The sequence below is a fragment of the Coloeus monedula genome (genome assembly GCF_965178545.1).
Source record: "Coloeus monedula genome assembly, chromosome: 9".
NCBI classification, from domain to species: domain Eukaryota; kingdom Metazoa; phylum Chordata; class Aves; order Passeriformes; family Corvidae; genus Coloeus; species Coloeus monedula.
In genome coordinates, this window is record NC_138789.1 from 17,270,580 (window position 1) to 17,295,199 (window position 24,620).

The 24,620-nt window shown below is 37.4% G+C and overlaps 1 protein-coding gene across 1 annotated transcript; it reads left to right on the plus strand.

Moving 5' to 3' along the window:
- Positions 1–206: 206 nt before the first annotated feature.
- On the plus strand, positions 207–23,608 carry SELENOF (selenoprotein F). Its single transcript, XM_082287172.1, has 5 exons — positions 207–511; positions 3,840–4,007; positions 13,235–13,298; positions 20,921–20,970; positions 22,610–23,608. The coding sequence occupies exons 1-5, from the start codon at positions 377–379 to the stop codon at positions 22,739–22,741; spliced, it is 549 nt and encodes a 182-aa protein (XP_082143298.1). The 5' UTR covers positions 207–376; the 3' UTR covers positions 22,742–23,608.
- Positions 23,609–24,620: the final 1,012 nt, after the last annotated feature.

Consider the following 24,620-nt stretch of genomic DNA (forward strand, 5'->3'; position numbering starts at 1 on the left):
TCGTGATTGGAAGGCGCTGCTTGAAGTCCCGCCCATCCGCCCATCCTCGTTGGGCACAGGCACCGCGGCCCCGGGGAAACGCACAGTACTATTGGTCAGACCGGCTGTCAATCACTGGGCTGGGCCGCTGTGCCAGTTGGCAGCCGTTCCCGGGAAAGGGGAAAGGGCTTTATTCAGGGTTGTTTCCGCAATGCCTGACTAGCATTCGGGAATGGTAGTTCTAGCCTCGCTGCGAAGCACTGCTCTGAATAGACTAAAATATCTTTGCTCTAGAATTCCAGAAGATATTCTGGATTAGCTGTTTCTGCTTGCGGTGCCGGGGGCTGGGAGCAAGTTCAGTGTTCTCCCGCATCAGGCGGTGTTTCGGTCACCCGCGATGGGTGAGGTCCTTCCCCGGCCCCGGCGGCGCTGGCAGGGGCGCTCCGGCACCAAGATGGCGGCGGCTGCCGAGCTGGGGGCGCTGGGGCGGCGCTGGCTCTGCTGGCTCTGCTGGCTCCTGGGGCTGCAGGCGGTGAGAGCCGGATCCGGCGCCTTCGCGCTCGGGGCTGAGCGTGGCTGCAGTTTCTGAGAGAAAGAGAGCGGGTGTGAGGGCGGGGAGGGTGGAGTGAGACGTGTCCCAGTGCGGGAGGCGCGAGCGGCTCTTCCTGCTCCTGCGGCCGTGGCCTCCTCTTTTGCTTTCCGTGTCGGAGGCTGGGCTCTGCTTCTGCCTTCTTCCTAAAATAGTTTGTATTGGTGCTGCCTTTGTTTTAATATAGTAAATTATTTGGTGTGAAAACAAAGCAACAGTGTAACGTGTATTTGAAGTCAAAGCTTTGAAGGAGAGAATGCTGATGAAATGAGGCGCGTCACTCACTAAGTAGCTGAAATTATCTTGTTCTGATGGGAATTTACGTTCTGAAGTGCTAGGATTTCTTTCCAGTCCCAATCAGAGACATTTATTATGATTAGTACATTTATTGTTTCAGGATAATATGATAGTTAAGGTACTAAAAATTGAGGAAAAATAATAGGGAGAGAAACCTTCTATTTATTCTTTCCTGTACCTCTCTGTAGTTTTTTTCTCAAGATGTTTGGTGCTTGCTATGTAACCAAAACTGCTTGAGTGAGGAATTGCCACGTAATGGAGTCTTTACTTACTTTCATACACTGTTAGTGTTTTGGTTGGTTCTTTCTCACACAGACACAACCCGAAAAAAAGTCCTCAGGAGACTGTTGGCCTTACATTTGTGGATTGTGTAGGGGTCTGCTGGGCAAATGTGTGAGGAGCAAGGCTGCTGGAAGCAAAGTGACAATGCCAGTAGCCCTGTTACTGCTTCAAGGTGAACAGATCCAAAAGTGGTGAAAAGATGACAATAAAGCTTCAAAGGGGTGGATGGCAAGCAACAAGGTGCAAGAAAATTGTTTTAGTTGCTATGCTCGTTAATTTAACAAGTGAACAATAACTAGAATGTAGCTTTAGCTGTGTTTGGAATGCTCTTTAGGGGCTTTTTGTACTACTGTGCCATTGTTGTATTTGTTATTGTCAGTATCCCTCAGAAAAGATAAATATTTTAAGAAGATAAATACAAAATACTTAAAAATTAAATACCTTAGTAAAAATACTAAAAAAGAAATTATTCCAGTAGAACAGGGTTCCAGTTTTGCTTGTCTGTTGTTATACAGTGTTCTGTAGGAAGAAGAAAAACATCTTTCTGTCTGACAGAATAATGTTTTCAGAATAGTTTTTTCATGTATTATACTTCTCTGTTCATGCTTTAACTCTTTTTTTTAGCAGATACAGAGAAACAAAATAATGAGGCACCTAATATGTTTTCTACCAATTCCCAATCCATGATATTTTCTGTCACATAAGTGACCTGTCTTTCCTTCAGCTGTAAGTTGGCCACTTCAGCAGAGGAAATGGGGTTTGTCTCTACCTTACTTGAGTGTGCTGCATGGATTAGGTGATATGTGAATGTGACGAGAAGTCTGTTTTGCTGAATGACAAACTTAGTTTTTCTTCTTTACTTTTCTGTTTGGCCCAGCATAACTTTTCTGAGTCTTGTTCTGTTATCATCCAGTTGAGTTTGCTGGTGCCCTGTCACTCATCTCTGAACACAGCGGTGCTGTTTGTTTTTTTGGTGCTTTGGCTGTAGCAGGGTATGCCTGAGGTCTTTTACCCAGCATGAAAAGCATCTGGGAAAGCTGCCTTCTTTCTCTCCTTTCTTAATTTCCTCTCTCACTTTTTCCCCTCCAAAGCAAGCAGCTGGAAGGGAAGATTTTAAGCCAAGGTGTGAGAAATCCATGTGTAGAAAAGTGGGAATGTGAATTTGCTACAAGAAAGATATTGAGGTGCTGGAGTGAGCCCAGAGAAGGACAGTGGAGCTGGGGAAGGGTCTGGAGCACAAGTTCTGTGAGGAGCAGCTGGGGGAGGTCAGCCTGGAGAAAAGGAGGATCAGGGGGAACTTACCAGTCTCTACAACTGCCTGAAAGGAGGGTGTAGCCAGGTGGGAGTCGGCTTCTTCTCTCAGGTAGCAAGTGATGGGGTGAGAGAAGATGGCCTTAGGATGCACAAAGGGAAGTTTAGATAGGATATTAGGAATAATTTCTTCACTGAAAAGGTGGTCAGGCACTGAAATGGGCTGCCTAGGGAAGTGGTGGAATCACCATCTCTGGAAGCATTCAAAAGGCATGTGGATGTGGCACTTGGGACAGGGTTTGAGGGTGAACACCGTGGTGCTGGGTTAATGATTGGACTCGATGACCTTAGAGGTCTTTTCCAACCTTAGTGATTCTATGAGAACAAAACCCAAATATCATTTAAGTGTTGTGATTGGTTGCATTCTTTTTGCTGCCCATAAAAAGCAGAACCGGTGTTTTACATAGAAGCCATGTAATTGAATTGCCTGTTGTAATGTATTGCTAATAAACCAGAATTGCAGGGTTTTATCTGCACTTCCATGTAGATACAAAAATGCTGCTAGCAAGGATTTTCTTGCTATTTTCTAAGCCCATGAGAGACTTTTCTCTCTCACAGAACAGGTAGCAGAATTATGTAAACAACCAAACACCTGCAGCCTTGAAAAGTCTTGTTTATAGTATAGTCGGAAAATATTTTGACAATGGATGTTTTAGGATTTTAGCCAATCACCCCAAGGGGTGGCTGATCCTTTTCCAGTTAGACTATGAAGAAAAAAGTCTATGAAAGAGTTTGTAAAATAATTAAATCAATCAATCTTGCTGCACAATTCCTGCCTGCTGGAACTTCTCTCCTCCTCCTCCCTACGGCTGCGGGACACGGTGATATACCCTAGGGCATAGAACTGCGGTAATACTTCCACTTACAGTATATGCAATTTTCTTGTACCATTAATGCAAACATGAGATTAAAATCCTACCGGTATGTCTTGTTGAGCAGTTTGGTTAATTTCTGGTTGTGTTTTTCCCAAGTTTAGCTGTTACATTACTTTCCAAGGGTGTTTTCAGTGATACGAAACTTACCGAAATTGTTTTTGAAGAGGAGGCTTTGGAAAGCTGTAGCTGATTCATTACCTTTGGGTTTTCTTCTTAACTTGGAATTAGCAATGGGAAAGCAGTAGAATTATCAGAAGTGTATATAAATAAATTTTGGCAGGTCTGATACCTTGAAATGTACATACTATGAGTGTCTGGAATTCCCTGTTAATTTAAGACCCTTCTTCAAAATAGGGTGGTGTTTTGAACCCTTGGGCTGACCATTTAGGCATTTTTGTAAAACAGTCACAAGAGACTTACTTGTTCTCTGTCATCACTAAAGCATTTAAAGTCGTCTTAAAAAAAAAAAAGTTAATACTAAAGTGTAACATTGTATTGACTTTCAGGTAAGTGTTTATGGAGCGCAGTTGTCATCAGAAGCTTGCAGAGAGCTGGGCTTCTCCAGTAACTTGCTGTGCAGTTCTTGCAACCTTCTTGGGCAGTTCAATCTGAATCAGTTGGATCCATTCTGCAGGGAGTGCTGCCAAGAAGAAGCTCAGCTGGAAACTAGAAAGGTGAGTTTTGGACCAAATCCCTTGTGGAATAATTTAACGTGTTATGTTTATGAAATTTTAAATTTTAAAAAGTATGTGAGAATCTGGGTTATAATTTCAAGAGGAAAACACAACATTTATTCATAGCCCAATATCCATCTACACGGTCTAGATTGGCAGACTTGCCATACTGCCATAAAATAGTGTCCCTGTACGAACAGGGGAATCTTTGGTTCTTTGGCAGCCCTTCTCTGCTGTGACGTGACCATATTTGGGAGCTATATCCAGCTTCTTTTAAGAGGAAGATAAATGGGATTTGAAGAGGGCAAAAGAAGAGGATAAGGAGAGTGATGCTTGATGACAGCTCCTGCTTGGTCATTGACCCATAGCATAATGGCCAGGATAGCTTAGTTCAGTCCTGAGAAACAAAAGGCTGGCACAGCCTCCAGGTCAGTTCCTGGAGTGGCTCGAACCTGATTGAAGCAGGACTGCTCAACTCCATCCTGCAGTGGTGAGAACAGCTGGATATTTGGGGAGTGATCTCTCTCAGAGCTCATGCTTCATTAGACCTTTCGTTTATCTGTAGTAAATAAATATCTGTGTTCCTTAAGGTATGTTATCCATGAAGAATTTGTAGAGTTCTTGAAAAGAATACATGTTGTCTAATGTGTGGTAATTTAAGAGTGTTCTAGAATATAGTGAAGACAAATCAGGAAAGTAGAGGTTTAAAGGAGGAGAGATGCTGAAATTATTTTTAATGGTTAGGAGATAGTGAAATAACTGACAACATGAAATTAATGAGGAAATCTAGCAGGTTTCTCCCATCAATTAAATTCAGCCTAATATTTAAAAAAAAAAAGTCTGCCTTTAATTTTTAATAAAACCACTGATTACAGTGTTAGGTACAATATATTAAGTATCAAGAAGCAAGTGTTTGAGATTGGAAGAGAATTAATAATTAGTAGTTTCCTAATATTGACAGACTTTAAAGCTTTTTTTTCCTGCCCTCTTGCTTGTAGAATTTTTCATCTTACTCTGAAAAACTGCATCTCAATGTAAGATGTTTGACTTTCTGATTAGCAGCCTGACATGTTGCTGAGCTCCAGAGCAGTGGTGCTCTGGGTTTTGCTGAAGCTGTGACTACATGGTTGAACATCCTCCAAGTACATGAATCTGTTTTCTCTGAGCCATGATTCCAGTATGTGATGTAGCTTGCTCATTATGTGAGCAGGTATCGCTTCCCACGAGGGGCACAGCAGGTTGGTTGTCTGTGCTACAAACAGACTTGCAAACTACTGGAGTTCCAGGACAGGCTGCAGGTTTTAATTTAATTCTCTTGCAAGTATGTGGCAAATACTAGAAATAGGGAAAGCAAGAGTTAGTTTATTGCATGACTTGTGCCTGAGTTCTAAGTGAGAATTTAAAATTAAAGGTAATAGCACATCTATCTGGGAATTTTTATGCAATTGCTGCTTTTCACAAATGATCTGTGAAATACCCTCGGGCCTAAAAATACTTCATGCTGCATAGTACCAGTGCAACCTCAAATGAGATGTTCACAGATTTGAACTGTTTCATAGCCTTGAAAGAAGTGTATTTATTAATCCTGCTCTTGTTACTGGTCCAGTAGTTTGTGAATTGACGTTGTGGAAAATAGCTGTGAGATATTCTTGTTACACAGAATTTGTCTTCCTCTGAACTTCTGCTGACACCTGTCCAGTGAAATATTTTAATTACTTCATAATTGGACTGTGAGTAAAATGAAAAAATGTTCTGGTTATTTTCTCCTCCTCTAGAGATTTTGTATGCAGTCTCACACTAATTCAGAAGCTAGCTTAAACAGTATTGCTTTAGACAGCTGCAAGTTTTAAGCCTCACTCTGTCAGATGCAGAGTCCTGCTGGTGTGTAAAACATAGAAGGATGAAATGGAGGTGAAGCTAACTGTGCGTGAAATTGTAGTAGCAGGAGAGATTGTCCATATTCTGCAGTAGCTGAAAATAGCTGCACTCCATCTGCAGCTTCACTTAGGCTGTGTGATCATTTCAGACATAACTATAAGCATATCCCATTAATTGTATATATAATCTTAGATTTATCTCAACAATATATGCATGTCAAAATCCAAATTGATTTCAAAAATCAACTCTCTGATAAAACTTGCAATACATTAAATTTCACAGTTGCACTTTGCAGGATTGCTACAACCCATAAAAGTTACCAATATATCTAAATGGAGCTTTGAAAAATATATTTTGCTCACTAATATTTGTTGAACTTGAGCATTTTAAATTTCTACTGTCAAGTATTTGTCATGTTGTAATGTTAAAGTGTTTGGTGACTTAGAAAACAGGACATCAGGTGTAATGACTAGGTGCTTCTTCTATTAAAAAAAACCCAACAAAACAAAATGAAGGCTTTCTTAAAACTCCACCCTCTTACATGTGTAGAATTCCTAAATATGTGGTCTTATGAATTATAAGAAGGAATAGAAAAAGGTGACATTCTTGTTCAGACTTAGATTTTAAAACTCAAAAAATAGTTTACAAAACTCACAGTAATTATTGGAAATAGAATAACTTGAAGTGCTTTTGAGGCTTCAGGCTACTCCTGTGTGACCCAATTTACATTCATTTTTCAGATTTGTTTTTTTCTTTTCATTTCTCTAATTAAAGTGCTATACTCAAATTGCTGTTGACTGCCTCCTTGTTCGGCCAGAGGCTCTTAAGTTGAATAGTTCCACTCTCATTGGAACTTCTGGTTTTCAACTCAATGGTTAAAAACAGAGAACTGCTTAGAATTCATTGACATTTCAGTGATGTAAAGTAAGTGTAAGTCATATCAATGCTTACAGAAATGAATTAGAACTTTAGTTTACTACTTCTAGCTGTTTCTCAGAACCTGCATCTTTTTCTGTCTTTTGATATGTTCTCTAAAATCTCTTGGCTACTTTGTAAAAAATCAAATTGTGTTTTTACATAACTGTATTCCTTATTTCTAACATGGTACACAAAAATGGTTCCAATTCATTGAGTTTTCTAGCAAGTGTGACTTCAAAAATAGTGTGATTCAATGACAGCATACTTTATTTAACATTCAAGTAAACAATCAGAACTCTGTAGGTAAGACTAATATGTCATACGATCTCCTTTCAAAGTTTGCCCTTAACTCAGTGTCCCATTCAGTTCATATAGGAATGATTTTATGGACTATATTGATAAGGAATTTGGGGGAACTGAGATGATATTTTTTTTTCTAATTGAGAAAGTCTCTTACCAGTACTGTTGCTTCAAAATATTATTCACAAACATTCCTTGTACTAAAAATGTGCTGCAATTGATGTCCTTCCTCAAGAACTTTACCATGTATGCTCTTTCCCTTCCCTAACATGTACATGATGCTATTGGCAATGAAAATGAATGTTTACAAGCAGTAGTCCTAGATAAGGAAGGTGCAGCTAACTAGTCAATGCCTAAGACAGAAATTTACTGTCTTTTGTGTGGCTCAGATTCACCAAGTGTTCATCTCTGTCAGATAAACTAAGGTAAAATGCGTTATCTGTCTGTAATAGGGTAAGCGTTACCCATGAAAAAGCTCTATCTAATCTTATCAATGAAAAAAGTTAGGGAAGCTATAAATGTGAATTTGCTAAATGTGAGTTTCAGTTGTTGATGTGCATCTGTGCTGGTGAATGGAATGGGTTTAGCTGATTAAGGCTGACCTTCATCTAGATAAAGTACTGGCATTTGACTCTACATTTGTTGAAGAAACTTCAAAAAGTAAAACTCTCAAAATAATGAAATGCGCAAGGTCAAATAAGTATCTCATGAGATCTGTTCTCACTGTTTTCTTTGCAACTCTAAGATGCTTTATTTTTTAACAAAAGCACAGACTGGAGAATAAAAGAGATGTTCAGGGACTCTACTTCTAGAGGTAAGTAGGTGCTTAGATGTAATCAGATGGTAAAGTCCAGAATTGAAACCTGACCTGTTAATTCCTGTCTGTACTCTTTCGCTTGCATAATTCTGACTAGGTCCAAGTGAGAGCCTGTACATAGGAGCCCTTTTTCTGCCACCCTTCTCTATTCCACTCTGCCCTTCACCCCCACTCAAATTGGGTATTCAACACCACCTAATCCAGGCTACAGCTCCAGAGGTCTAAAGCTGATGGTTGCTCAGCTTCTGCATTTTCTCTTTCACCCTTGTGCCAGATCTCTTGCTCACACAACCTTACACCACACCAAACATTGCAGAGACCAAAGTTAATAAAAATAGGCTGCCAGGAGCAGAAGTCGTTTTGTAACTTTTCAGTGTTTATTGGATTTAAACAGCACAAATGTTTATAGAATCCTGCAAGGAGGATATCATTTAACACCAAAAATAGTGATGGATGACATATTTCCTGTATGCTGAAGAATGTAATAGTAATGCACAACTATGTTTTGTATGTACAGAATAAAAAGTCTCCTTTAAGTCTCCTAATCAAAGCAGAACTCAAAGTTCTGGGGATCTCCAAGAATGCAGATTATACAATCTTTCTTAGTAAATTATTTCAGTGCTTAAAACACCATCATTGTGACTTTTTTTCACCCTTATATTCGGTTGGAATTTCCTTCCCCGCAAATAAATGAGAGCTTAGATTCTGCTTCAGCTTTGTTCAGAGCAATTTGCCTGTAATACATATCACTAATCACAGGAGTAGCACTGATTCACAAAACTGGTATTCGACTGTTAGACTCTGTTGCCACACTCTTATTTAGAGTTAGGCATCTCCCTTCACAGGATAGTGAGCTGTCAGTGGTAGAAGCTGCTTTGTTGCTAAATTTACTGATGACATCAGTTCAGTATGATGTGTGAGTGTAGCAATGACTTTCTTGGCTTTCTGTATTACAGAGCAGTAATTCATAATGTTCCTGGAATTGAGGCTTTCTGACTTCTCCCTGTTAACCCACAAATTCTTACTCATGTTCTGCCTCCAGGAAAAGGAAAGACAAGAGTGATTTTGAAAATCTTGAGCTGTCTGTATAACTACAATCTCTCCCATAGAAAATATTTTATAGTTCGTATCTCCGTGTATATTCTTTTAAAGTTTTCTAGTTTAGAAGATTAGTTTTCTAATAAAAGTCACAAATGAAGTGCTAGTTAGAAGAGTTTAGGAAAAAGCAAAAGAAATTTTCAACAAAATCTCTTTTTGCTGTAAATTTCTCAGAAGAACAAATATTAATTAACCTGTTTTGCTTTCTGGGTGTGTGGATGGAATACGGTAAAAATTAATTTGCATGCTTTCATGAAAGAGATCATTTACCCTGTTTTTCAACAGTACCATTTTTCATACACCAAAGAACTTTGTCATTAAGAATAATAACATCTGTATTTTTCCTTAAATTTTTTGAAGTTGATAGGAGATGAGGAGCCATCTTCTGTAGACCTGCTTATATCAGAATATAAAATTAGAATTGCAGTGAATTTCATAAAAACACTGTTTACATTGGAAAGAGAGTTGTTACTAAATATTTAGTGGAAGATAATCTTGTACCTGAGGCAAGTGAAAATTCTAGAGGTTTAGCTGTAATCATAAGTTTGCTTTTCTGCTTGTTCTCAGAACTTAACTATATTTTTGAAACTGTTTGATATTAGGAGAGGACAGTATGTACATATCGGAGAGAATCCAGGTACCATAAAGTAGTTATTGACCCTTTTGTGACTCTGCCTTAAAAGTCTGTTTCATTTCATGTTTTAAGACATGCTGGTACTGTATTTTTTTCAGCTGATTACAAACAGCTGTACAAATCCAGTCTGAATGACACTTTGTAACCTGTGTCAGGCAGCCTTTAGTCAGTAGTTAGAAGAAAGCAGCATGCAAAGCAAAAGTGTCTTAGAAGTAAAATTAGGTATAACTTGCTGTATTTTATGAAACTTTTTTGACACCTTTGATCTAACATAATTTTTTTAGGATCAAGGAGCAATCTCTGTTCAATACCACTTTTTGCAGTTCAGTTTGGTCTGAATTCCTGTTTGGTTGTAAACATTAATGGTTACATAGCAGGAATGTTATTTTCTTCTGGAGTCTTCACCGTGAGTAACTGTGATAACAATACTATATCAATGTCTAAATGAAGCACTGCTGGAATTGTGTCTTGCAGAAATTGCTTCATTTCCCTTTCTAATAGCAAGTGAGATGTTTTCTTTCATGTAAGTTAAAGTTCCTTACTTTTACAATGCATATTTTTAACTAGCACAATTCTTACGTAAATGGTGTTATTCTGCTATAATTAGTGCTCTCCTTCATTGTTAAAGCAGACATGACCTATAGTGTGGTTTATCTCTCTTCACTTGTGAAGAGCCAACCTGATTGCATCAGTATGAACTGTTACAAGAGTTTCGGGTGCTTTCCAAAAACTTTTGAATTAAACTGAACTCAAGTTCATGCTTTGGAGAAGATGAGGGAAAAGTTCAGGTATTGTCACAATAACCTTAGAAAGCATTCTATTAGAATGTTGGGAAAAAAAAGCTAAGTTCTTTTTGTAGATGCAGACATGAATCAGCCTGGAAATCATAACAGCACTTGTTTTGGATGTTAGCATGGACACTAGTAATAGCTTAGAGAGTCTATTTCATTGCTTTTAGTACTAAACTCACTTTCATGAGCACTAAAACAAGTGAAGCATTACTTTAAAATGAACTGACTCATGAGTTAAGCATTGTGTAATGAACTGACTCGAGATGTTTGTGTGCCTCCATGCTGAGTGATATGTGTCATTCTTATTAGTCCTTGAACACAGTGACTGCCTTCACAAGGAAATTTGGAGAACATCTGCTCTGGACAGAATGAGATGGTAGCAGCAGCACATATTAACAACTATGCTTTTGTGGTGGGCTAAGTGATGCAAATAAACCTGGGGTTTTTTGCAAAAGACACCTTTGTTTAGAGTTATAAATGAAGCCAGTTGATTCTTCTTTTTTTCTGGTCTAGCTGTTGAGATAGCAGCTGTTTGTCCCAGCATGAATCTAAATCTTTTTGTACCAGAACAGTTGGGTTTCAATTATGGCAGAATTACAAGCTCAGAATTTAGACATCAATGATTGAGCTGTTTTCTTTGTTAAATTTCTATCAGATATTGGCCAGGAGTTACAAACTGGGAGTAGTGAGTAGTTACATATTTTAGATTCCTACAGTGATCTTGTTCCATAAAAATACTTGTTGGAAGGAAAAATAAAAAGACTAAGAGAAATTTGCAGTAATGAGAATTTAAAAATGCTCATTTTACTGTTGTCCTAAATGTTAGTGTACTTAGCTTATGATAGACTTACATAAAATAGGTAATTAGCTAGATAAAAGGCTATTTATTCCTTTGTCTACTTCTTCATACTGACTTCTTGATAGAAAAATGTGGATAACCGTCAGTATCAGAGAAAGCAGTAAAAATGTTCAGTGGATTAGTGAGTGTACAAAGGAATATGTAAATCTAGGATTGCTGATAGAATTGTTGAACGTTTTTTAAAGAACGAGAGAGAGACTTGGTAAGTGAAGTTTATAAACCACTATTCCATGTTTCCTCCATCTTTGTAATTACTTCATGTTTGAATTCCAGAGAAACTTTAATTATGCAAGCTAGTATCTGAGCTGTTTAGCACTGATTTTTTTAATTAAAAACCTGTATTTGGGTGGTGAAAAAGCTTTAAAAAAATCTGGTATTTGTGATCTCTTGAGTATTGTTTCATAGTAGTTCTGGGTTTTAACAGTCAAATCTGAGGTTTTTATCTTAAATACAATGTTTAGTTGAAAATGTATCTGTAGTTAAGCAAATTTCTGAGATGCTGTTCTGAACAGATAATGCTGTGTAACAGTCTCTTTTCAGTTTCCCATGGAAATAATGATTACTGATTAGTTCACACCAAGAGAGAAGTTGTAACTCCCTGCAAATGATTAGAGTATTTCTTATGTTCTAATTCATAGTATTTAAGCAAATACTGAGTTGGACCTGAATTCAGAATTTGAATATTCAGAAATGAACATGTATTTCTGACTGTCCATAATGCCTCCATATGATGGGTGACGAAATGTTAATAAAATTGTCTTTGATATTTCTTTATGATGTGTGGTTGGCTTTTTCAGAGTGGTTCATGAAGGTTACTTTTAATTACTTGTGTTCGCAGTTCATATTTTAAGTGAAATGTGAATTTACTTAATTTCAGTCAGGTTATATTTTTCTATATCCTGACTTGCACATTTGTTATGAAAACACTGTCTAAAAGAAAATTAAAGCAGAGGTTTTAATTGTCTATGGAAGGTAATTAATTAAATTTAAAAATTTTAAATTAAGCTCATTCTGTCTGCTTATCTAGAAACAGTGGGGTTTAAGGCTTAGAAGGATGTGATTTGGTATGCAGTATTTTATATATAGTATATATACTATGTGTAATATTAAAATGCCTAACTTTGAAGTATGAAGTTCTATTTTAGTAGCTGGAAAATCTGTTGTTAATTTATTTAAGATTCAGAAAACTACAGAACCATTTGCATGTTGCAAAAAAAATCGCAAAATAGTCTAAAAATATGACAGTATGCAAGATAATTAGGTGGAGGGTTTTTAAATTTAGATATTATATAAAATTGAAATTAACTTATATTTTAAGAAGATTGAATATCATGCATAGATGACAGAAGTGATTGACATCTAAGTGCAAGTATCCAAGTTAGCCCAGCCTGTACATATTACTTCAGCTAAGGCCTGTTAATGTGATCTGTCCTCTGCAAATACAATTAACTAAAATCAACCAACAGCCCAAATGAGAAGTCACTGCCTTATCTTTATTATAAGTCTTTCACTGTCCAAGTTAGGTTTAAAGTGGAAACCAAAGTTTCTTTTAATGAGATTTTGTTAGTATCTTTGGGAAGGAATAAATACTTTTGCTATTATTAGCCCATAATTCCCATTGTAACATGTCCAATTGCATTTTTTAAAATGAAACTGTGCTTATACCAACAGTGTATCTCAGATGATCTTTATTTCTTTTTACATTTTTAGTATAATGAATGAAAATTATCATGTATATTGGGTGAACAGTCCATTGCATAAAGCAGAGACAGGTCTGGAACTGTGATTCTGTCTAGGATCTTACTTGTAATTAGCATCAACAGAATAGCATATTGTCTTCTCAGAGAAAAATAGTTCATCAGATAACACACTATAAATAAACTAGTAATTTAGATTACTTTTGTCATTAACAGCTTCTGTTTATTATTACAGCTTTATGCAGGAGCTGTCCTAGAAGTATGTGGATGAAAATTGGGAAGGTTCCCTCAAGTCCAGGGTAAGTAAAGCTACTAGTATTCTTTCAAATATGAAATACTGTCACAGCTGAATGACAAATGTACTTTTAAGTACTATTACAAGTAGTCATAAATAGTATATTATATCAGTAAAGTTGCATTGATCTGAGACTCATAGAACTGGTCTCCAGTAACTGATAGATGAAATTATATTGTGCACTTATGGAACGACTTTATTTTCACAGATCCTGCCATATAATTGTTTTATCAGTGGATAATGACAATCCACTAGCGGGAATGGAATACAGTAGTGTAAAAGGAAAATCAGTACCATCAGTGTGTGGTGGGAGGAAGCTGCAGGAAAAGCATCTGTGAGAAATTTCAAACTGGACTTTGCTTATAAATTAAGGAAGAGCTTAGGTGATAGGAGTACTACGGTTATTTTTGGTTTTTTTCCTGTGATAATACTGCACTTTGGACATAGTTGGACATAAGTGCTAATCTAGCTTTAGAATTAAAAATTGCACAGACAGCATGTCTTCATCTACCATGGGAAGTATCAATACCTCCCAGTTTGAAGGCTGGCTGACAAACAGTGGGGGAAAAAAGATGTTTTAAAACAGGTTACAATTTACGTAAGTTGTGCTGCTTTATACCCTTGCCTGCCACCTCTGCCCACACACAGTTGAGATGAATGACTACAAGACCAGAGCAAAGCTGTTTTCTCTTTTCCACCGTATAAAATGTCAAAATAAGAATTCTTCAAATGACTTGTCCTACTTGAGGGATGTGAGGAGATTAACTTTGTTAGCACAGGAGTCCATATTGTGTCCGTGACCGTTCAAATTTAGCAAACATAAAAACATTCCCAACTGTTGTTGCCCATTCACTCAGCTGCTTTATGGTTCTGGGTTTGTAACAGTTAAGTGCTCGTTTGAGCCATAGGTTTGAAGGAAAAGGTCAACCTGTTAGCCTGACTCCAGCCTGCATTATGCCCTCAGTTACCTTCATGTGTAGGTCCTTGCAGGGAATGGCCCTCAATTCCTGCTGTGTGCACACCTTGAAACATGTTCCAAAGACTTGGAATGGTGCAAAAGGAAAAACCTGAAAATTGTGTGACTAGTTTTTTCCTTTCAATTCTTGGTTATCTAAACCTCCTCAAATATTTATTCCATTAATCATAAAGCTTACTTTTTAAAGTGGCTGGATAAATTTCATTGTTTTTTTAGTAGGATCTCTGTTTTGACTACCAGTCAGTAAGTACAGTACAGTAAGAATTAAAAAAGGACTGAGTAAAGTACTTAAATTTCTCTTTTTTCTTTTCATCACCAATTTCTGCAGCTACTCAATCTAAATTTATCTTCACCAAATTTACTGCTAGGGTATTAGAACAGGTTGGAAGATGGGATATCTACTAGAGGCATACTTAGAAATTTTAAAAAGCAGTAGAATATATTTTTCTAGCTGGTATTTGTCTTCACATTAGTATTAATCTCAGAATACTTAGATTTTGTCCTTTATTTTAACTTTTAACAGAAACAATGTTTAATGTCTCCCTCTTAAGACATTTACATTCAAGAAGTGTTTTTATTTCAGCTTTTCACTTGGACATTTGCTATGGACATTAGGTTTCCTGAAGGTCATGCTGCTGTTTTTGAAGCATTGTCTTTTTAGGCTTCATTGAACTGTTTAGCCTGTCACTGACAAAGTCTCATCACAAATAACTGAATTCTTTTCCATAGCTTCTCTGAGGGTTTTGTTAAGAGTTTGTTTGGGTGTGTTTGGGTTTTTTCCCCAGAGTATACACAAAATGGCACTGTTAATTGCAGGACTGTGTATGTATTAGAATTACATGGATGTATGTTACTCCTGTATGTAACTGTGAAGTCTTGACCTTTAAGTACCTGTGTAAATTGTTTTGTCGCTTGGCTCAGTTCCACAGACTTGATGTGTCTCAGACTACTTTGGGATTATGATTTATTTGGCCAAAGGATGACAGTGTTTTTTTTGTTGTGGTTGGATTTTTTTAATTATGAGATTCACATATTAAAGTAGTTAAGGATTGAAATGAGTTGAGTTAATAAAGGTTTGTAAAAGTTACACAGTTGGAAGAAGCTGTGGGTTGCTCACAGTTACTAAATGCAATATTCAGTGGTCCTTCTCTATCAAAGTTTCTTTCAAAATTACTGGTTATATAATCTTCAGCTATAAACAGTTGCTGAATACACCTGTGTGCCTGAAATATGACAATCATTACATATGGAATATATTTGTATATACTAGGAAAGCAAAGGAGTGAGAAATTACGAAAAAAATCTAGTCCTCAGCAAGAGGATGAAAAAGTCTGGTCATCAGCAAGATTATCTTAGTCTTGAACTGGATTTTATTGTTTGTAGTGTCACACCAAACTACTAAATGCTTTTGTGAAGATGGCCAAGGATGTCTATGAGGTTTTTCAGATACAGTTTCTTGTGATAAGTCTGATAACAGACCACATTTCTGTATGTCTCTTTTAAATTCAGTACTGAAATATTCTTACTGATAGTTTTCCCTTAAAAATAAATTTCTCTATTATAAATGCTGTACTCTAAAATTAATTCCTATATTACATATATTTTGAAATTGTTCTGTATAAAACTGTTCTTAAATATTTGTCATTTAAAAGCACTCCATCGAAGTAGAATATTAAAAACCTCAGTGACAAGATTCATAGATGAAGCAACATCTTAATATACTAGGTAACACAAAATGTGACAGTTTTTGGCTGACATCCATAAATCTGAAACTCTGGAATAGCATAATGAATTAGCTGGGTCAGTGATTAATCTAGCATATTTGTTTTAAGTTGACTTTTCAGTGGCAGCTGTGTTCTGTTCACCATGAGATAGGAGATTGTAAGGAGTCTAAACACCATTCTTTCCAGTTTGTTTAAAAAACTGAATTAGACTGGGTTTTTTCATTGAACATTCCTTTCATATTTCTCTCCATTCTTTTTTTTAAATAAAATAATTCTCACCTCTCCCACTGCAACTCTTTTAGTTAAGAAATGGATGTGCTTCCAGCAGATCTGTTCTAGAAACAAGGTCCTTAATCCTTGAACTCCTGCAGTGTGCACTACATGAGATCCTCTGACTTCAGAGTCAGTCAGCACTATCATATCACCCAAGTTCTCCAAGTGTGAGGGGGATTCTTTTAGCTACTAAAATACAATTTCTTATGGGGTTATATTGTATGAGGTAAGATCACTCATTTCCTAGTTATTTTAATCTGTAATTCATAAATACTGATGAAAGAAAGTTAGAAAATTATATTAACCTTAAATCTTGCATGGATAAAAGCATTACTAAAACTCTTGGTAAGAAATATGGATATTGTAGTGGGAGACAAGCATTGCTTTAACGTAATCTTTCATAAACAAATGACTCACAAATTAAAACAATACTTCGCTTCAGATTCAGAAATGTCTCTTGCCCAACTGCTTATACAAAGTACCCTGTCACAGGGATTTTTTGAAGTTCTTCTTCTGGCTTGATTGGAACTCTGTCTTGGATTCATTGATGAAAGCATGTGCTTTTTATAAAATCATGAACAGCTGCATTGTAACTTGATTAAGAGACTACAAATAGTAGTTATTGATGTGCCATATAAATTCTTAAATTTAGATTTTTATCTCAAACTGAGGTCCCCAAAAGGTACAGAGCTATAGTCATTAAAATGGAAATGAGTGCTTGCTGTGTGCTGTAGTTCAGTCTTTTTGCTAGGCTTTAATGGTAACTTTTGAAGCAGACTCATACCATCTTCAAAACTGCAGAGCATGTATTTGTCCCCAAAACAAGTTATTAAAGGCTCTAAGGGAAGACATTAATGCTTTTGGCTTGCCCAGTGATTTACGTATTCACATTTTTAGCAAATATTGCCAATTGTCTTAGCAATGCTTAGCTATTGGTGGCATTATTAAATGTTGGAATTTCCTGTCTTCATAAAATGTCCCTCTCTTACTCTACCTCTAATTTTGGATTCTTCTTCATAGATTTAACACTTGATAATTGGCAGTGCCTCAATAAAATGTTTTTTTAATTCAAGTTTATTTCAGGTACAAAATGATCAAGTCTGTATGGTCAAGTCCTTTGTGCCTTTTTAATGTAAAATTCTGCAACATTATGCATGCAGTTGTGTCTCCAGTAAAATTTCTTATTTTCAAATGGCTTGTTTCTAATAATTCATGGCCAATCAAGCAGACTACCCTTTAGCTTATCTGAAGTAATATTACACTTGCTTTCTGTTTATTCAAGTTAACTCACAACAACTGTTTGTTCTGCTTGGGGAGCTGTGGTGTCATGTCCATTCTGAGTCAGGAATTTCTCTTATGCTGTGTCCTGCTGCTCCTAGGAGCGTAGTGCAGGGGTGTGTGTGTGTGCATATACACAGACTTGCCCTTTGGGCCACAGTGATTCTTAGATTCCTTAACAGTCTCCACTTAGAACTCTGGGATTTAATTCCAACAAAATAGTTGACTTTCTTCTAACACCTCTTTGTTTTGTATTGAAACAAATGGCCATTGTAACAATAGCAGTGAGTTCTCCATTCTACTATGTTCATAGGTACAGGCTGCTTTTAGATTTTTAAAAGCACTGTTCGATGCGGGCCAGGCTTTAAAATGCTCGTACGCACTTGATCCTTCTCTGACCTTGTAGTTGTAATTGATTGCATGGCAATCCAGTCTTCTCTTAAGGAACATCTCAGGAGTGCCTTCCAACAGAAGTGCTTTGGTACTCATTGTGTATAGGAGCATAAGGTGAAGTGATTTTGCAAAGGTGTCTGGTGAACAGCTCTGACTTCTGGGCCGGTGTTTAATTCACCAGAGCATGGGGTCATGGCACCAAGCTCAGAGTTCGTCTTACAGAAGTCACAGTGGAAAATGCCTCTCCTGCTTACCCGTGCATGGGTTAGAGGCAGGCTTGTTTCTCTGTGGTGTGTAATTTCTAAAGCTGCTACAGAGAGGAGAAAATGGGAAGGTAGCTAGGATAGGATTTTAGTATTAAACACCAAACTACTAAATAATGGTGGTTAGATGATGGGCAAGTACCCTTCAGACATAGAACTGTAAGAAGCATTGTTGATGTGAGGATATAGAGGGGAAACTGTTGGGGCAATGTGAAGGTGGAACATATGCATCACATCCCATGATAAGCAAGTAGTCATGTGTCCCAAAATTTGCACTGTAGCTGTATCTGACATCCTAACCCCATCATTTCAAAGGCTGCTGATTCAACTCAAGGACTGATTTTATGGAAAGAAAAAAAAAGTGTTTGATGGGATAATCTGTGTTTTTAATGCATGTCAGTATTTGAGTTTCCCATTTGAGCTTCCAAAATTCAGAATATACAAATTAAGTTATTTGTACGTTGAGTGTTTTTCTTTGTTGCATTGCAAATTCAAGTGAGCGATGCTGAAAGTCACTATGATCAGCATTAGAAATAAATATGCCATAACAGAAACTAATTTTATTCCAGCTGTCTAAAATTTCAGGAAAAATGTTCTGTAGTGCTTCAGCTTTCAGAAGATTTAGACATTTGACATTGATACAAGTGTGTAATAGCTACTTTTAATGTGGCAGAATGTAATGCTGCCTATAGAATACTTTCTTCTTCCACCTAATGCTGTTTCCACTTTATGTGAGCTTGTTCAGCCCAGCACTGCAGCCAGAGAACAGCCTCTCATGTCCAAAGGAGCTTTCATCTGTTGCTCAAGTAACAAATCCTCACACCTGTTACAAGCTTAAAGTGCTGTAACCTGAGGTCCCTCCCAAAGGCTATTTTTTAAAACAGTTGAGTTCCAGAGTTCAGATTTGCTTCAGAAACTTTATCCATTTTACTATGCTCTCTTACCATTCTGCAGTTACCCACTGTACTGACTGACTCTTACAACTTTCTTTTCGTATAAAGCCCTAGAGACTGATTTCAGCTGTAGATTTAAGTTGAAGAAAAATGTGGAAAAAATCCTCAAGAAACACTTCAACAGTCTGTGGACTTAACAGAGAATAAGAAATTTCTTTGCTGCCTTTTTGCATGTCACTTTTGATGACAGCCAAGACAACATGTCACAAGGCCAAGGAAGTTGAAAATATGTCTTTGAGTTTAAATCAGAATCAAATTGCAGTATGTGAGCAAGTACTGGTTATTTTGGGCTATTTGAAATTGTTATACACAGCTTACAATATGGCATTAGTGTACAGTCCTGTAGAAAGAATAAAGAGAATGTCTCATTTTCTTCAGGGGCCTGGTACATCTGGCAGCTCCATGGGCCATTGGTATTTTTTTACCTTGTTTATACTGTGTAGTGGTTGGTGCAGAAAGCAGAGTATATGATTTGGATCTGTACTGGGAGCTCAGTGGAAGAGAGAAGAAAATAAGTGCCACTCTGTCTAACCATGCTGAGAAAGTGTTAAGGTAACTGTCTGCAGTAATCTAAAGATAGGTATAAAGATGGCAGGGGCTATCTCTGCAATTACTGAGGAAAGCACTACACTTTGTCAAGCAGTATGAAACATTAGTCCTGAGGTTGCACTCATCTCCATGCACCAGCTGGACGCACTGCAATTTGTGAGAGATTCATTGTTGTCTAACCTTGAAAAAGCAGCTTTAACATGCAGCTGGCACCCTTGTAGGAGTCAGTCTATACTGACAGGGTTCACCCCTGGGGAGATGCTACTGACATACTGCAGGAACATCCTGAATCCATTTAATGTCAATACAGACACTAAATTCAGCTTTTAGCACAACCTGACTAAGAAGGAAGAATGAGGACTGCAATTTTCTAAATAACTTTTAGAATTCAGACATTCATTAGGGTGAAGTGCTTCAAAATAGGGGATTATGCTCAGGATTGTCCTGAAATACTTCATATCGTCTTTTCAAAGTTAAGGTTAATGCAAGGCCTGGGTTGTGCTGTTAATACCTGCTGCCTGCTGCCACGTGCTGCACGTGAGGAGTTGTGCAGCAGCAGTCCCCCTCAGACCTGGCCTTCTCTCCATGTAGCCCATAGAGCCGTGACACACACTGCCTTCAGGAGTGTCAAGAGGAGATACCAGCTTCTCTTCCTGTTTTCTAGCCTTGTTTTCTTGCTGGTTTTCAACATGTAATCTCAGAGATCTCTGCAAGACAAGATTGTCTGTCTTGTTCACCAGAATAACACCTCTTCCCACAGTTTCCTGTGTGCCCTGTCCCCCGCAGAGCTGCAGTGTGTGTGGAGTGTGCTGATGAGATGGGTGTCACACTCAGCCTCCCTCACAAAGCTTATCCTCAGCCAGATTTTGATCGCTCCAACGCTTTTCCTCACATTCGCGTAGCAGCAGCATATGGGCCAGTCTGCTGAAGGCTGTCAGTTCTATGTGCAGATAAATTGTGTAACGCAGTTGCACTGGTTCAAGGAAAATCCAAGCAGATAGAATTCTTTTTTGGATTACTAGCAAAAATAGGTGTTCCTTTGGCATAATAAGTTTGGTATTATTAATTCTGTGAAGGTACTAAGATTTTAACATTAAAATATCTTCTAAAGCATAATTTAAAAAAAAATAAATTGTGGAATACTAATTTGATGTAAATCTACTTTATGCAAGTAGGGAAGAACTTGATTTTCTTTCTTCCTTTTCTCCAAACCGTAGCTTTTGTCAGGAGTGATAAGCCGAAACTCTTCAGGGGACTGCAAATCAAGGTGAGTAGTAGCCTCACTTCTTTATTTGCGATATTAGGAAGAACTAAGTTTGGTGAAGACCCCTATTTGCTGATCAAGTAATCCTTTAGCAGAGGACATATATTTGGATTGCCAGTGTGAATCTTTACAAGTTCTTGCTAGTAATATTGATTTGTTTACTGCTCAGTAATTGGTTGGTACTAATTCTTAGTTGGTGGTGAGGTTATAGTTTATTTTATTATTGTTTGGTTGGTTTTAATCCAAGAAAAAATTATTATTATAGCAGATGGGAAAAGAATCTGAGGAATATTTATATTTTGTTCTTACTTTGTAGATATCTTGGATTTACTCAAGCTGTTCTGCCATAGTTTCTTTTTCTCCTGTTATCCCCTAGTTTTCTTATGGAGCTGCCATTTCCATACATTCAGTGATTCTCAGATTTTGCTTCTCCCTCTCAGAATTCCATTGCTGTGTTCTGTTGCACTGGTTCTTCTCTATATACTTCAAACATGCATATACTATAGAAATGCTTAGAAATGTATATACTGAATGGTGTTTCTTATGACCTGCATATATGTAAAGTTGCATAAGCTGCACTGCCTTAAGCTCCAACAATTCTTTGGTTTCAAGATCTAGTCTAAGACTTCACCTTTCTCTTAAAATCCTGTGTGAACTTCAAGTGTACTTCACAGATACACATCTTGATTCTCACATTTTGTGCTCTCATCTCTATTGCCCAAATGGCACCATCTGGAATCACTTCATAGCTATGCATGGCTGCAATAAGTGATTTGTCTTCTCAGCAGCAGATTCTATGTAAAGCAGATTTCCTCTGTCTCACGCATTCATGTCTCTGTGTCCTCCAGTTTCTTTCAAAAGCTTTCTGTACTTCTGTTTCTTTTTTTTTAACTTTATAGATTTATTGAACATCAAAGCAGTCTAGACTACAATTGGTATTGAGTACTACCAGAAAAAAAATGTGCAAATGAATCTGTGTTTATTTCACAAGACTTTTGAAAAACTGATTAGAGGTGCCACTAGCTTCATTAAGTAAAACCAACTAGGTTAGCTCAGTTGAGCAAAGTGAAATACTCCTGGGGAAATCTTTCCATAAACTTAAATGGTCAGAGCTTTCTGATACTGTTAAAAGCTTTTATTTGCATTACTTGTTTTGGTTTGAGAAGTGCTGAAGAATTCTGTTACCAGCAAAGCATAGTAAGCGCAGATACAACACAGCAAGAAAGAATGTGATTACATTAGAAATTGATAGTAGAACTTTGACCTGTTAAAGTGACACAGAATTTCTAAAATAGTAAAAAGGCTATTGATCATGTAAGAAAAATCATTCATCTGCTTGATTCAAAAATCCAGCTTTGGTAACTTAAAATAGTTGGAGTAAATACCCTCTTTCAAAGGCAGGCCTGTGGCACTGCCCCTCTGCACATGCCTTAACTCCTGTGGCACCAAGGAGAAAAAGGAGATGTTTCTGACACCCACCCCCATCCCCCTTCATTTGACTTGTTCACCCACTTTTCTCTCTCTGACATTAAGTGCAAGTCAGAAGTCCGAACTGATTTAAATCACTTGAGAGCAGGGGCAGTGTTAGTACGGAGAATGTGTTTTCCACCCAAGGTAATGGACTTTTCTTTTTCCCCCCCAGTATGTGCGTGGTTCTGACCCTGTACTAAAGCTGCTGGATGACAGTGGGAACATTGCAGAAGAACTGAGCATCCTCAAATGGAATACAGATAGTGTGGAAGAATTTCTAAGTGAAAAATTAGAACGTCTATAAATGATTGCTTTCTGTCCTCTTTCCCTTTCGTATTTTGTCATGGTAATCTTGTCAGATGAAGTGCACTACAATTGAAGAAACATTCCAGCATCAGTATTAGTTTTAAAATATCTGTTGTGCTGTACTAAACATCTTGTAATTAGAAGGGAAGCTTCAGCACACGTATCTGACAAGTTGACAAACAATAGCTTGTCTTAACATTTTATTTCAGCTCTTAATGTATTTATCACTAAGAATGCTTTGTTTCAAAGTTAATTATGCAAATCTCAGTTTGTTATAATTGGGTCTGTTTTTACAAATGCTCTTAAAACTGAAGAGCTTCAAATAACAGAAATGATTACCATGCTTTTTTGTCTGCTGCTCTTTCTAAGGAAGTTAGAACCAAATGCAATCTATCTCCCAAAGAAACTTGGCTACTAATGCCCTCCTTTTTTTTGTATTTGAACTGTCCTTTTATAGAAGCTTTGTTTACAGTGAGTACCTAATTCACAGGTTTGAAAGCTGTTGGAGGAGCTCATGCTCTGATACTGTAAAACATTTAGTAAGTACACTTTAGTGAAGACTACATAGAAAACCTCTGGGGTGTATGAAGTCAGATGTCAGGTGTGCTTTACATTAAGTGTTTTGCTTCAGAAAACATGAGCTATAACTCTTGAAAAAGCTTTCCTTCTAACTTTCAGAAGTTTATTGGAAGTCTGTTTATGAAATTAATTCAGAAACTGTTCTTTTAAAATGTATATTTTTCCTTCTCAGTTGAAATTTATGTGAATAGGGAATATAGACATTATGTATGGTAATGAGTAAAATCCATTAAGACTTGTTGGGTTTTTTCCACTTAGAGTCAATAAATATGATCATCAAGAATAATGTGGGGGTTTTTCTGAAGTCTAATTAGCAAATAAGTGTTCCCTGTAATTACTTCATGCTCACCAGGTTGGGTTGGATGAGTATTATGCTATGACCTGAAGTGGTACACAGTTTTTGTCTTCATCTATAATTTTGTATCTCCAGAAATTCCTCTATATTTTACAGACTTTATTCCCAGCTTTTGAGAAGAAATCACCAGCTTCATAGCAGAACAATAAACCTGGGACTGCGACCACACTGAACTATCAGAATAATACACTAAGGTGATTCTTCAGGCATAGCCTTCTGAGTTTTTATTCCTGAAATATTCTTATAAGCTCAGAGAGGGTGTGTGTAGCTGACTCCTCTTCTTACGAATATGCTCTTAATCTTCCAGATGACTCAGTGTGAGACAGCTACAGTAGTGGTCACCACTGTCTTGGAGGAACATGATCTGTACATAAAAAGCACAAATCTCTGCTTATGCTGACTTATCAGAGTCAACCATGGATTTGTTCTTGGGACATATGATGTGTTAAGTCAGCAGATGAGCTACAACCAAAACATGTGGCATGACAACCCAGTATTCTGGTAGTAAAAATATGCTGCCATCCACTGGTCTTTTAATATACTGACTCTCTCCTATACTTCCCACTCCTATGTTTGCCAACAAGGGATTTCAGTTTCTGTATGGATGACTTATGTTATTTTAGCAGAATATTTTAACCTTGTTCCTCTCTCCAGCTTTAGGTGCTCTATACCATTCATCAGAGATTGTTTGCTTCATTTGGTATCTGTCAAATACTTCTCTTATCTTTCCTCATTTCTTTCCTCTTCCTCCTTAACATGACAGCCAGTGGTTTTCTGACCTTCAGCCTCCCTTTTATTTCCATGTCTTCCTACTGCAAACCCAGTACTTCCCTACACAGACTTTGTCTTCCTGCACCAGATCCTTCACTGCTGCTCTTATTTGTCTTTCAGAGAAGCAAGGAACTCACTCTTGTATCAGATGACCTTCCCAGAGTGGAGGAGG